This window comes from Malus sylvestris, chromosome 2 (assembly GCF_916048215.2).
Source record: "Malus sylvestris chromosome 2, drMalSylv7.2, whole genome shotgun sequence".
In the NCBI taxonomy this organism is placed as follows: Eukaryota; Viridiplantae; Streptophyta; class Magnoliopsida; order Rosales; family Rosaceae; genus Malus; species Malus sylvestris.
The window spans coordinates 20,127,071-20,140,057 of record NC_062261.1 but is presented as its reverse complement, the minus strand read 5'-3'; the positions used below and the strand labels follow the sequence as shown (position 1 = coordinate 20,140,057).

The 12,987-nt window shown below is 39.3% G+C and overlaps 1 protein-coding gene across 1 annotated transcript; it reads right to left on the bottom strand.

Moving 5' to 3' along the window:
- Positions 1-9,803: 9,803 nt before the first annotated feature.
- On the bottom strand, positions 9,804-12,167 carry LOC126585805 (pectinesterase 2). The gene is made up of 2 exons (XM_050250340.1): positions 11,204-12,167; positions 9,804-10,633 (listed from the first exon to the last, which is right to left on the bottom strand). Exons 1-2 carry the CDS (start codon positions 12,054-12,056, stop codon positions 9,951-9,953), a joined length of 1,536 nt encoding a protein of 511 aa, XP_050106297.1. The 5' UTR covers positions 12,057-12,167; the 3' UTR covers positions 9,804-9,950.
- Between the last annotated feature and the right edge of the window lie 820 nt (positions 12,168-12,987).

Sequence of the window (12,987 nt, the reverse complement as noted above, 5' to 3'; positions counted from 1 at the left end):
GCGAATAATTGATGGCGAATCATAATTGACATAGATTCTCATTCTTCTCTGATGACCCATTTTTGTACATAGTGGCAGTGCTATTGGCACATAGACTGTGCACCCAAACACACATAAGTGCAAGACGTCAAGCTCGTATCCAGAAACCAATTGTAATGGTGAATGAGATTGGGTAGCGATGGGCCTTAGGCAAACCAACATAGCTGCATGCAATATTACATAGCCTTAGGCAGATACTGGCAATTTGGTTTGCATAACCAAAGTTCGAGCTATCAATTGAAGAAGCTTTATAAAAGCTTCTGCCAAACCATTTTGGGTATGAACATGGGGTACTGGATGTTCAACTTTAATCCCAATAGATATGCAATAATCGTCAAAAGTCTGTGACGTAAACTCTCCAGCATTATCCAGTTAAATCGATTTAATCAAATAATCAACGTGGTGAGCACTAAGCTTAACAGTTTGAGTTAGAAGTTTGGCAAATACAACATTGCATGTGGAAAGTAAGCAAATATGTGACCAACGTGCGAGTGCATCAACTAACACCATAAAGTATCTGAATAGTCCGCATGTTAGTTGGATAAGTCCATAAATATCCACTTGAATCCTTTGAAGAAACTTAGGCGGGTTATGAATGATTTTGGTGGCCAAAGGTTGATTAATCAACTTCCCCAAGGAGCATGCTTTACAAAACGGGTGTCCAAGATAAAAGGTTAGATGTCCGTGTGATACTTTGAGGATACAGCACATCATATCTTGTTCTGGATGTCCCAAAAGGTCATGCCAAAGCAATAGAGTGCTCTGGAACCCAGGCTTAGGCCGGCCATGTGGTGGGTCTCAATTACTCGAATGGTTGTGATGTACAACCCAACCGAATTTTTGTGACTACACTTCTAGCCATATTCGTAAGAAATGATACAAAGAATTTCAAAAGCATTCTCTTCAGTGGTTTCAATATGATATTTATTATCGTGAATGTCTTTAAAAATCAACAACGTTCTTCCAAAACGGGGAGAATAGAGGGCCTTTTAATGGTTAATTTGATACCATTGGATAACATTATACAGGTCTTTCTGTATCCATCAATCAGGTTAGATGAACCAAGAGGGTTGTCAGAGGTGCATTTTTAGGTACGAAGTTAGCAAAATAGTGTTACTCATGCAAGATGGTGTGGTAGTTGCACTATCAACCAGACAACTAACTTATCACCTAGACATACCTAGAAATAAATTATCCATTATTCTAAACAAACCAACAAATTATTCCAAATACTTAGAAAATTGTCTGAAAAATTAAACCATAAACTAAACATTAGGGGGGGAGATGCGGCCACTATGGGTAAAAACATCCCAAACATGTCTTAAAAAATAAATTTATTCTTCCATAGGAGTGGATGCCTCCTGAAAATCTGAAATCTCCATAGTGGTGGTAGTATCTTCGGAATTTTCCATATCTACAAAGTTTGACTCACGATGGGAATGATACTTGGCAAGGACCTCAGGATTAGCTCAGCATATGCATGACCAATGTTCCTTTGATTCACATTGATTGGACATCTCTAGTTTAGTGGAATACGATTGAATGGCAATTTTTCTTTTAGTCTTGAAGTTAGGGGCCTTAAGGGCGAAGGAATTGTGCTTCCAGGTTGAATTTCCTCCCTTGGCAAAGCCTTTGCTCTATTGACCTTGGGCTCGTGGTTGGGATTGTTTCCCATTTCCACAGCAACGATGGTTTTTCTCTCATTTATGGATGCTAGAATTAATCGCATTCACTTTAGGCATAGCGTTCAAACCAGTGGATTGAGTTTGATGATTTTTCCTCAATTCGATCCCACACCGTTGCTCTCCTCGTTTTGTTATCACCGGAAACAAAACAAAACTTTCAAATCCAAAGTAAGTGATACATATCTAAAATTCTATTTCCAAAAAATATAATATTAGATTGACATCAATTGAATTTTTACCTTCCCCGAATCCTTCTGCAGCGGATTCAACCATCTCACCAAACGTTTGGGATGAAGAAAATGGGAAGAAATTTAGGTTGTAAGAAAACAATGTGAGGAAAAGTGAAAGTGAAACTATACTTATAAAGAACCTATACAACTTTACGCAACGAAAGCTTCGTCGGGCGCTTAGTCACAAACTATTGCATGACGAAACCTTCATCATGCAAAGTACGTAATAAATACGACGATTTCAATGCTCACCAACCATTTCAGATTTCCTTTACACGACGACCAGTTCATATCGCAATTTTTTGCGCGACGCAGTGTAAATATTTATTTTATTTCAGCTCGAAAACAGTTTCTCAAAATACTAATGTCTTCAAACTTTGGCGTAAAGTAACCTTTCCAAGTACCATAGGTTTGGAAAATCTGTGCTACTTGAAGAAGCTAGTTAACTCCAAAATTCAATGACCTGTCAATAATAGTATTTTGTAAATCTATTTTCGAGATGAAACAAAATAAATATAGTCCATATTAGAAATCAAATTTTATTATTTAATTAACCATAAAATAAATAAATAAACAATTATACTCTGCCACTAGTGATCAAGTATTAGTTGCAGTTCTGGCTCACGTTCACCATCAAACTTTCATTCTTGGAAAGAGAACTTGAATATGTTGTCGATGCACTTCATTAGATTTGGGTCAGTTTTGTCACTGTCCTAATCAGGCTATTATGCAAAAATTAATAAAATATAAATCAATCTAATATATTATTTAAGGAACATAAATATTTTTTAACTAATTAACAAATACTTCTTATGCTAAAAAAAACTAATTAACAAATACTTCTAACTCATTGATCAAGTGCTCTTCATCTCCTCGAGGACGACTCTCCAAGAATCCCACTCCATAAAACATTTGGTACGCTAATGCCCCATTGTGGCGTCTAAACCTGGAGCCCATGTCCAACTCCCCAAATCTCTTTAATTCTTCATACGTGATTCAATAAGGCTTCCACCAAAAGTGTATTGGACCCGGGGTGCAGCTCTCTTCTTTTTCTTGTCTACCAACAAAATATGAATTTAAAATAGTAAAGCTAAATATATAATTTATACAATACACAAAATTTAGTACGTATTAGCTTTTCCGGATCATTCACCTTCGACTCTCTTTGACGAACAAGCACCAAAGTCGGCCATCGTACGGAAATTCAAACAACAATTGGAATCCTGAAAAGTAAGGAGTTTTCGGAACGAATTTTGAATAGGGAGAGCAAAACTATAAATTTAAAGGAAACTTGGGGTTTTTGCGCGACAAATCTTTTTTTGCGCAAAACCCTGTTGTAAATATGGCATCCATTACTCTGACTAAAAAAATTGACCGTATGGTAGATGTTGACTCCATGCACGATGAAGACTTGTCGTGCAAGGTTTTCGACGTCATGCATGTTTTTGGTGCCAAATACGAAACTTTGCATAGTGAAAATCCTTTGTGCGATGAAACATTGTGTCCTTTGCGTGACAAAACATTGCAACGCATAAATTGCAATGGAAGAAGTCCCGATGCATATGGTTCATTTCTGGGTGCAGATGAAAGAAATCCCACCGTGTTTGTGCTCTGAAGGAAACATAAACCGCCTGGCAAATAAATGTGGGTGAGCTGATTAGGTTGTGGACTAATTGGTCATGCTAGTCTAGAGTTCTCAGCACCAGCTGGTAGCGAAGAGGGGGCACACTACGAAAATTGGACTAAAACAATAATGATTAGAGATATTCCGGATATCCCGAGGATAATAAATATTCCTTAAGGAAGGAAGAGGCAAGCAGAGGTTAGTAGAGAGAGAGGGACTTCGACCCAACTTGGGAGGGGGAACAATAATGTAGGAGTATAAGGTAGAGCAAGAGCAGGTAGGGGAAGTAGGGGCCTTTAATGGTAGCGAATGATCTGGTTGCTCCATATAGTTCACAGGAGGCAACTAATTCAACTGTGGTAACTACGGCTAAGGTCAGTGCTCATGTTCATGGTTCCATGGGAGGGTTGGGTGGGTCTAGCAATGAAGGGTTGCCTCTAATGAGGAGGGGTGTTGAGGGTGAAGGAGGACAGACGATAAGGGTCATTGGTAATTAATGGGTGGGTATTGGAAGACGGTAGATTAAGACGGAGGCTGAGAGGAGAGTGAGTGTGATGGAGACTAACTCACAAAACCCCATAGAGAGGTTAGACCAAGGGAGACAGCACGGCCAAACAGAGCAGGTGATGAGCCAGAATCTGATAGTGGAACAACAATCAAGCAACCTCATATTAGGCCAAGTAGAGGATGCAAGCCTCTTTCAACGGATGGGCCTGAAGAGGAATGCGAGTGAAGGGAGTAGTAGCAGAGCCCAAAGGCCGACTAAAAGAACTAGACGACAAGCAGGACCCAGTGGACGAGCTAGGAGGAGTGGGTGTAAAGGAAATGTAGTTGGGACTAGTGCGGCAAATGATGACTAATGGAGGAAAATTTATTGGAGGTTCCAATTCAAGAAGAAAACTTATGGCCTTACCTGGAGGACATTGTGGAAGATGAGGCAATTATGCGGAGTCAGAGATTAAGAAACAATCATTGTGGTGGTGGCTGCTAGCCTGAAACAGCCGCAAGTCAACCATGATACATATGATTTGGAATTGCCGTGGTCTTAGGTCAGACACGATAGTTCGAGCCTTACCTACTCATTAGAAAATATAGACCCTCTATGGTTTTCTTATCTGAGACTAAAATGCAAAATCACAAAATAATTGGAGTTCGTAGGAGGATGGGCTTCACAAATGGGTGTGATGTACCTCCGGTTGGCTCAGCGGGAAGTTTCAGTCTGTGGTGGGATGACAATTTGGAGGTTAAAATTATGTCGTCTAACAGGAATTTGATCTATACAGAGATGCGCATATCAGAAGATAAGTAGTTTCATGCCTTATGGATATATGGCACACCATATAAAAATGAGAAAAATGACTTTTGGCCGTGGATTACGGATGAGCTGAGCTAGTTCTGTGCTGGAGACTTCAATGAGCTACTATCAAAAGATGAAAAATCTGGTGGGATCTAATGGCATTGTATAGTTATTCCCTATTTACAATCCTTTTTTAATAATATGGAATTGTTGGATCTTGGCTTCTCAGGGCCTAAGTTTACTTGGAAGGGAACATGAATGGTAGTTTGGTGCAGGAAAGGTTAGACCGGGGATTAATTAATGGAAGCTGGCAGATTCGATGGCCAAATTGGCTGATTATTCATGAAAACGTCAGGCCGTCGAATCACTGTCCTCTAGTACTTAATACTGACCCACTGGTTCCTAAATGTAAATCGATGTTCCGTTTTCGAGGCTTTTTGGTGTAAAATGAGGGATGTAGAGAAACTATAGCAAGATGCTGGAATGTGGGAAGTGTTGATAGGGGTGAAAAATTGGCAATTGAAGATTAACGCCACAAGAAGAGGCTTAATAAGCTGGAGTTCAGATAAGTTCAAAACTCGAAAGCTCGAGCTCCAAGGGTTGAACTCTCATCTTGGGCATCTTCAACGGAATTGGGAGGAAAATGGTGAAGAAATTGGTGAGGTCTTGGCAACTATTAACCGGTTTGAGGCTCAAGAGGAAATGTATTGGACAACCAGATCTAGAATCCGATGGTTACAGGCCGATGACTCGAACATTCCTTTTTTTCATTAATCTACAGTTCTAAGGTGTCGACGGAACAAATTAGCCCGAATCCAGAATGAGGACGGCATTTGGCAGGATGGTCATTCTGGAGTTAGAGTGATGGTGGAAGATCACTTTAAAAGATTATTTACGTCTGATAGCAATCTAGATTGGGGGGATATCCTTAGTTGCCTGGACCCGGTGGTAACGGATGAAATGAATGAGAGACTTTAAGTAGTCCTATTTCCGATGAGGACATCAAAGATGTTGTGTTCAACATGGGAGGGTCTAAGGCACCTGGACCTGATGGGTTTCAAGGTTTGTTTTTCTAATCCTATTGGGATATTATTGCGGCTGAGGTCCATGGTATAGTTCCCGATTGCCTAGAGGGTGATGGTTGTCCCTCTATTATCAACTCTACCTATATTGCTTTGATTCCTAAGGTCCCAAACCCGGAAGGGGTTAATCAGTTTAGGCCCATAAGCCTATGTAATTTTTCTTATAAGGTTCTATCTAAGATTTTGGCAAATCGTTTGAAACCAATGTTGGATAAAATAATTTCACCGAATCAAAATGCATTCATCAAAGGCAGACAAATATAAGATAATATCATCTTGGCTCATGAAATTTTTCATTTCCTTAAGTTGAGAAGAACGAAGACAAAGTTCAAAATATGGATCAAAATTGATATGAACAAGGGTTATGATCGGGTAGAATGGGATTTCCTGGAGGCAGTTATGGTGCAACTCAGTTTCCAACAATTATGGATTGCTATAGTTATGACGTGCATTAAAACTGTTGAGTTATCTATTCTAATCAATGGGAGGCCAGGGAGAGCTTTTAAACCAACAAGGGGCCTTCGTCAGGAGGATCCCATATCCCCCTACTTGTTCCTCTTTCTCAGTGAGGTTCTTTCTCTAGTAGTCAGTAAGGTGGTTCAGCAGGGATATTTGGAGGGCATCAGGATATCTACTTCGGGACCTATGCTATCACATTTATTGTTTGTTGATGACACTCTAATATTTCTTTTAGCTACCAAATAGAATTGTAAGAATTTTTCTTCCCTTCTCCATGTGTACTGTAGAGCGTTTGAGCAGCAGGTTAGCCTTTAGAATCAGTGGTTTATTTTGGGGCGAATACTTCTGCCCATCTGGCCTCAGAGCTTTGTAATATCTTAGAAATGCCAAGGTGGACAACCCCGGGAAATATTTGGCTTTACCAACAATTTGGGGGAGATCGAAGAAGGAGACCTTACAGTTTATCAAGGATCGGATATTGACAAAGATTACTGGTTGGAAATGGTGATTTCTTTCTCAAGCGGGGAAGGAAGTTCTCATAAAAGCGGTGGTACAGGGCTATTCCTATGTACCCAATGTGTGTTTTCCGATTGCCAGTGAGTTTGTGCAAAGATATTGATATGGCAGTGGCGAGGTTTTGGTGGGCGGGAGCAGAAAGGGATCGTGGGATGTATTGGGTTAATTGGAAGGATTTGGGTCGGTAAAAAATGGAGGGTGGTTTGGGTTTCCGCAACTTGAATGATTTTAATTTTGTCCTTCTTGCGAAGCAGTGTTGGCGGTTGATTCATGATCCTAACTCCCTATGGGCTCGTGTTTTGAAATAGCGATATTTCCCTAATGTTTCTTTCTTGGAAACTAAAAAGAGTGGAATGGCCTCTTGGGCATGGGCGAGTTTGTTAGAGGGGAGGGATCTTATTCTAAAAGATGCTAGATGGCAGATTATGGGAGGGATGAAGGTTTGGTTTTGGGAGGATAATTGGGTCTTGGGCATCTTAGGGGGGCACCCCACCCTTCTTAATCACTCGGCTATCATTAGGGAGTGCAAGGTTACGGAGTTTGTTGATCCGGTCTCGAGGGATTGGAATTTTGACCTTCTTTCTAACGTTATCTCGGAAACGAAGCGTGATGCCATTTCTTGAATTTATGTGGGCCAATTATGAGTCCTGATAAGCTTGTTTGGCCGTTTGAACGAAATGGCTCTTTTTCAGTTAAGTCTGGATATTGGAGATGTCAAAGTCAACATCCCAGTATAAACCTTGATCGCCCTTCCTCTTCTCGAAGTGTTGACCCTCAGGTTTGGGCTTGGATTTGGAGTTGTAAGGCCCCCCCAAAGATGAGAAACTTCTTATGGAGGGCTCTTCAGGATGCTTGTGCCACTAAATCTAATATGTTTCAATGTAGGTGTGCCACATCCCCCCTCTGCCCAATTTGTAACGAAAGTGAGGAGACCATGGAGCATATTATCCTTCTGTGTCCATGGGTTTCCAAAGTTTGGAATGGGGGACCGATAAGTCTTTAGATTAATCGAAGCTCAATCACTACTTAGGCTGATTGGTTGTGCTTGGGGATAAATCAAAATCAGGGTTGTAAGGAGGATCTTGTTCGTTTTATGGCAGACCTGGTTTTTACATGTTGGTTTATTTGGAGAGCCCGTTATGATGTTGTTTTCAACGGTGTAAAACCTTCTCCTTTCAGAACTCATCAGGCTATCATCATTGCCTTGGAATCTTTTAAGCATGCCTCATCTTCTCTACATTTGTCGTCTATTGTCCGAAACAGCCTTCTTAGAGGTATGCACCATCTTGCTCTTTGGTCTCCTCCCCTAGTTAATTGGTTTAAGGTGAATGTTGATGCGTGTTGGAATAAAGACTCTCTATACGAGCAGATTGGGATTGTGGTTTGAGACTGTTTCTCGGGTTGTAGGGCAATGAAGAGTGTCTGGGTGCATGCGTCTTCGGTTGGGATGGCAGAAGCATTAGCTGTTCTGGAAGGGTGCTTATTGGCAAAAATTTTACAAGTGCAGGAGGTGGTAATTGAGTCGGATGCTCAAGTCATTATTCGGTCCCTCAATTCTCCTTTTCTGAGTTGTGATTGGGACCTCCTCCCAATTCTTAGCCGTGTTTTGGAGGTTAGGAGGAGCTTTCAATCATGCTCCTGGTCGTGGACTCCACGATCAGCAAATATGGAGGTGGATTTTTTCGCGAGGAATATTTCACCGTAGATGTGCGGCTTCGGCTGGGTTGTACGACCTCCATCTTCGTTAGTTGGCATTTTGAATAAAGACGGTCTCCCATGTCCTCTTTTGTAAGATAGGGGTTTCTGTGCACTGATAGATAGGGCAAAACTGGTACTTGGTGTGGTGGCTTCTCTCTCGATCCTATTTATCGTTGTCTCTGTTTCTCTGGTGTTGCGGAGTCTTTTCTCTGCTTGTTGTTTGGCCTTGTGCCTTTCTTTTCTATGAAGTTTTCCCTTTACCAAAAAAAAATGTTAGGTACTTTACTTTTTGTGCAATGAACTTGCGCGATGGAGACTTAAATTCATTGCGCGAAACACCCTTGTGCAATGTCAACTCCTTCGTCACATAAAGTTCTATCTCGCAAATGGTTTTTTCTACTAGTGAATTCTATAAAGAAACACTATTTTTCCAATCATACAAACGTCCTTAATCAATTCCACAATTTTTTTGGGCAACAACATATTTATTTATGTTACAAAAGAAATCTGATGATAATTATAAAGCACAGGAGAAAGGCATTGGTGGCTGACTGGCTGGCAACCAAGAATCACCAGCAATGGTGTTCCCAGCACTGGAATTTGAAGCCTCCAAGTCACTAGAAATGACATGGTAACCTAACCATTTGTGCGAAACATAGCTGAATAACAGAGAAAATTTTGGACTTTACTGTATTCACAGGCATTTTTTTTTCCAACGTTAATCAGATCAATAATAAACAAAAAAGTAATTCTTTAGTAAATATTTCTCAATTAGATTTTTCAGTTTCGTATGATAAGATTGAAGAAATTTTTTTTCTTGTCGAAGATTAAGAAAGATTAAGAAAGGATTCAGTTACTACTTTTATTTTAGAAAAAAGATAATTCCCCACCTTTGAACAGTTTATCATTGACCAAGATGTACAATATCTCGATGAAACAAGTCGGATTTTTTGCTTTGGCAATTAATCAAACAAATGAATAAGTATACAATCATACTGGATCGACAATGTTGATAACTAAGTACAAAAATATGTGGTCAATTTTTTTATTTTTTATTTTTTATAATATGATAGACATATTTATATAGATTCATAAATTACAATCATTAAATAACCTCCCAAACCAGAAACAGCAAAATGATCAACAATAGTATCTAAATCAGACAAACACAAATATAAGAACCTTATCCATTATTAGTCATATAAACAATTTCACAAAGAATGACAATTCATGAGCCATTGACAATTCCATATAAAGAAACACTACTTTTTTGGGCAACAGCCAATTTATTTATTATGTTACAAACAAATCTATTAATAATCATAGACCAGAGGTGAAAGGCACATTGGTGGCTGGCAACCAAGAACCACCAGCAATGAAGTTCCCAACACTGAATTCGGAAGCCTCCGAGGCACTAGTAATCACATGGTAACCTGCCCAACTAACCCTATTTTTAGTGGATGCACCAGGGCCAGTGTTCATGTATTCACCATAATACAAAGTCTTCAAGGCAAAATCGCCACTCCATTCCATCCAACCTGCTGGGTTAATTAAGCTATCAAGGTATGTCTTCATAAACACCGTTCGAGAATATTGCTTCCACGGCCTCCCTAGGTATGTTTTAACTGAACTTTGAACCGGTTTTAAGTCCGAAGCAGCTGTAACCTTACAATTATGAATGGAAATTCCTGTGTTCTGATTTGGGTCGGTTCGGCCCTGGGCTGTAACTGTGTTGGTTTTGTGGTTGTGAACATAAATGTTACTATTTTGAATAACCACGGCAGCGTTGCCAAAAATAAAGTCAACAGTTCCATAGATGTCACATTCTCTATAGAATTGCCTTTCAGAGTGCACATAGAGGGTGTCTTGGTTCCCCTCAAAGCTACACTTGTAAAACACAGATAGATCTGAACCGGACCGGAGTGCCACGGCTTGCCCACTTGTTAGACCGGCAGTGTTTTCGAATGTTATGCCTTGGGCAATAAACCCATCTCCGACCACAGCTACAATGAAGAAAATAAAAAATCAAAACTGTTATGTATTGTAAATAGCTTAGTTGCGTGTGTGTAATTGCTGACTTTGCAAATATTCTTTGGCCAATATAAGAAGACAACGGAAAAGAACAGTTTCGTACCACAATCTAACATGTTCAAACTAGTTGATTGTCATCGTAGTCCATAGTTAAGACAAGTGGAGGAAAAATGTTAATCTTGTAAGTATCTAGATGACATGATCATTGTCTATCACCAGTGAAATAAAACTCGACAAATTAGCTTACCCTCCCAGTCAATGAACTTAATGACTATCAAACTTTACGCTTTGCCTAGCCAGTACTACTACTACCATCTAATCATTCTTATAATAATTTACTACGTACTTCTCTTTTTGACTCTCTCACATCTATTTTCAAACAAACTAGTAAATTACATATATTACAAGTGACTTGTTCACTTTTTTTATTATGAGATACAAATTTTCTTATTATTTGTGACCGGTGACCCCATTGAATTTATCATCAAGCCAAAAAAATGTTTCGTAGAACATAATAAAGAATTGAAGCTAATTTTACTTACCAACTGTAGCTGAATTGAAGGTTGTAGTACCCCCGCCAACACTTTTGCTTCCTGTAATGATTGTCTTTCCTATGCCATCTCCCAACAACATGATATTATTCAACTTTATCTGAACATTTTCCTTGTAGCTCCCTGCCTTCACATATATCACATACCTCCCGCTCCCTTTTCTCTTTGAAGCTGCAGATATTGCCTCATTTATGGTCTTGTAATTCCCTGAACCGTCTTTTGCCACCACAATATCTGCCTTAGGAGAAGACGACTGCAAGAGCTTCCGATCCCCGGGCTTCACCCAAGTTGGAAAGCCTTGTTTATATTCTGGCTGAGAGGTGTACGGTACTTTGTTAATGGACAAAGTGTTGCTAATCAAATTAGAAACATTATTAGATGGCATGAGCTGATTATTCGAGACAGCGAGGTCTACAAACCCTGCTAGACATGTCTCAAGGTTCGTGAGAGCTGTGCTGAGCCAAGATTGAGCGTCGTTTTGAGTAGCGCCATTGGTGACGGGATCTATGGATTTGTTGAGCTTTTGGATTGTGTAGTCATAAAGCTCAAGGCAGTCAGCCCATGCAGCTTTTTCATGTGCATTTTGGCACTTTGAGCCAAGTGAATACAAGTTGGTGTGAGCAAGTATGGCACGGTCTAGGGCTAGTTGGGTTGATATCTTGAAGAATTGGGACTTACCTTTGATGGGGATATTATTTGGGTTATGGCTTAGAAAACTCTCGCATGGGTGTGGGTGAGGGGTTTGGCTACACCATGTTTTCACATCATTGGGAGAGTAACCAAAAATGATTAATGGAGAGAGACAAATCACCAAATAAAGTGTCGAGTAAAATCGAATTGCCATTTTGTATGGCTTTTTTATCAAGAAATGTAATGATGAAATGGGTGATTGGGAGACTAGAGAGCTAGCTGAACTTGTGTGTTTGAAATATGGTGTGCATGGCTTACGTTATTGGGTTCTTTATATAGAAGGGAAGCAGTCGTGAGGTACATGGTTTTGGCCAATATTACTTTGGGTTATAAAGCGCGTAAAGTGATTGGGTGCACAACTTTCCTTTGTTACTTTTCTCCCAATAGATCGACTAGTATACAACAAAATTTTTGATCATGACTGATAATATAATATAAGTATAGTTATTTGGTGGGCGAGGAACTTGATAATATTGTAGGGCGCTTCAACTATAGGATTGTTGGTAGCAAATGTAGTTGCAATTAATAATGCTAGGAGTAACTTTATATATATATATATCATCCGAATTTGATCGATGACATATGACATGGTGGGTTGAGGAATGAAGAGAAGGACGTTGCAATTGGCAAATGGCATTTTGGCATGTCATATGCAACATTTGGTAACAATAAATTGGAACATTATTTGGCGCTGCGAAAATAATTGGACAACAATTTGTAATACTACAAAAATATAGGAGTCGTTTAATATTATTTTATTTTCAGTTTTTATTTCATTTCTATTTTTTTATCATATTTTTTTTATTTAATTTGATGATCGAAAATTAAAAATAGTATTTTGAAATGTATAGAAAAAAAATTGTGATAGTACCACCCTCGATCAAACATCGATCACTATAGCATGTCGTTTTAGATTAGACATGTATATAGGTCAACTTGTTTTGCTCACGATTTCACAATCTGTGTCATTCAGTCATTGGAATACTTTTCACCAAAAGAAAAAAGTCATTTGAATTACTTTTCAATGGGCTCTACGTCGCAATAATATTAGATAATATTTGACGAATTGTTCATATTCTTTTCCA

Coding starts and splice junctions, on each gene's coding strand:
- LOC126585805 (XM_050250340.1), bottom strand. CDS start 12,056: ATGGCAATTCGATTTTACTCGACACTTTATTTGGTGATTTGTCTCTCT. Junction 10,634..11,203: donor CTTCAATTCAGCTACAGTTG/GTAAGTAAAATT, acceptor TCTTCATTGTAG/CTGTGGTCGGAGATGGGTTT.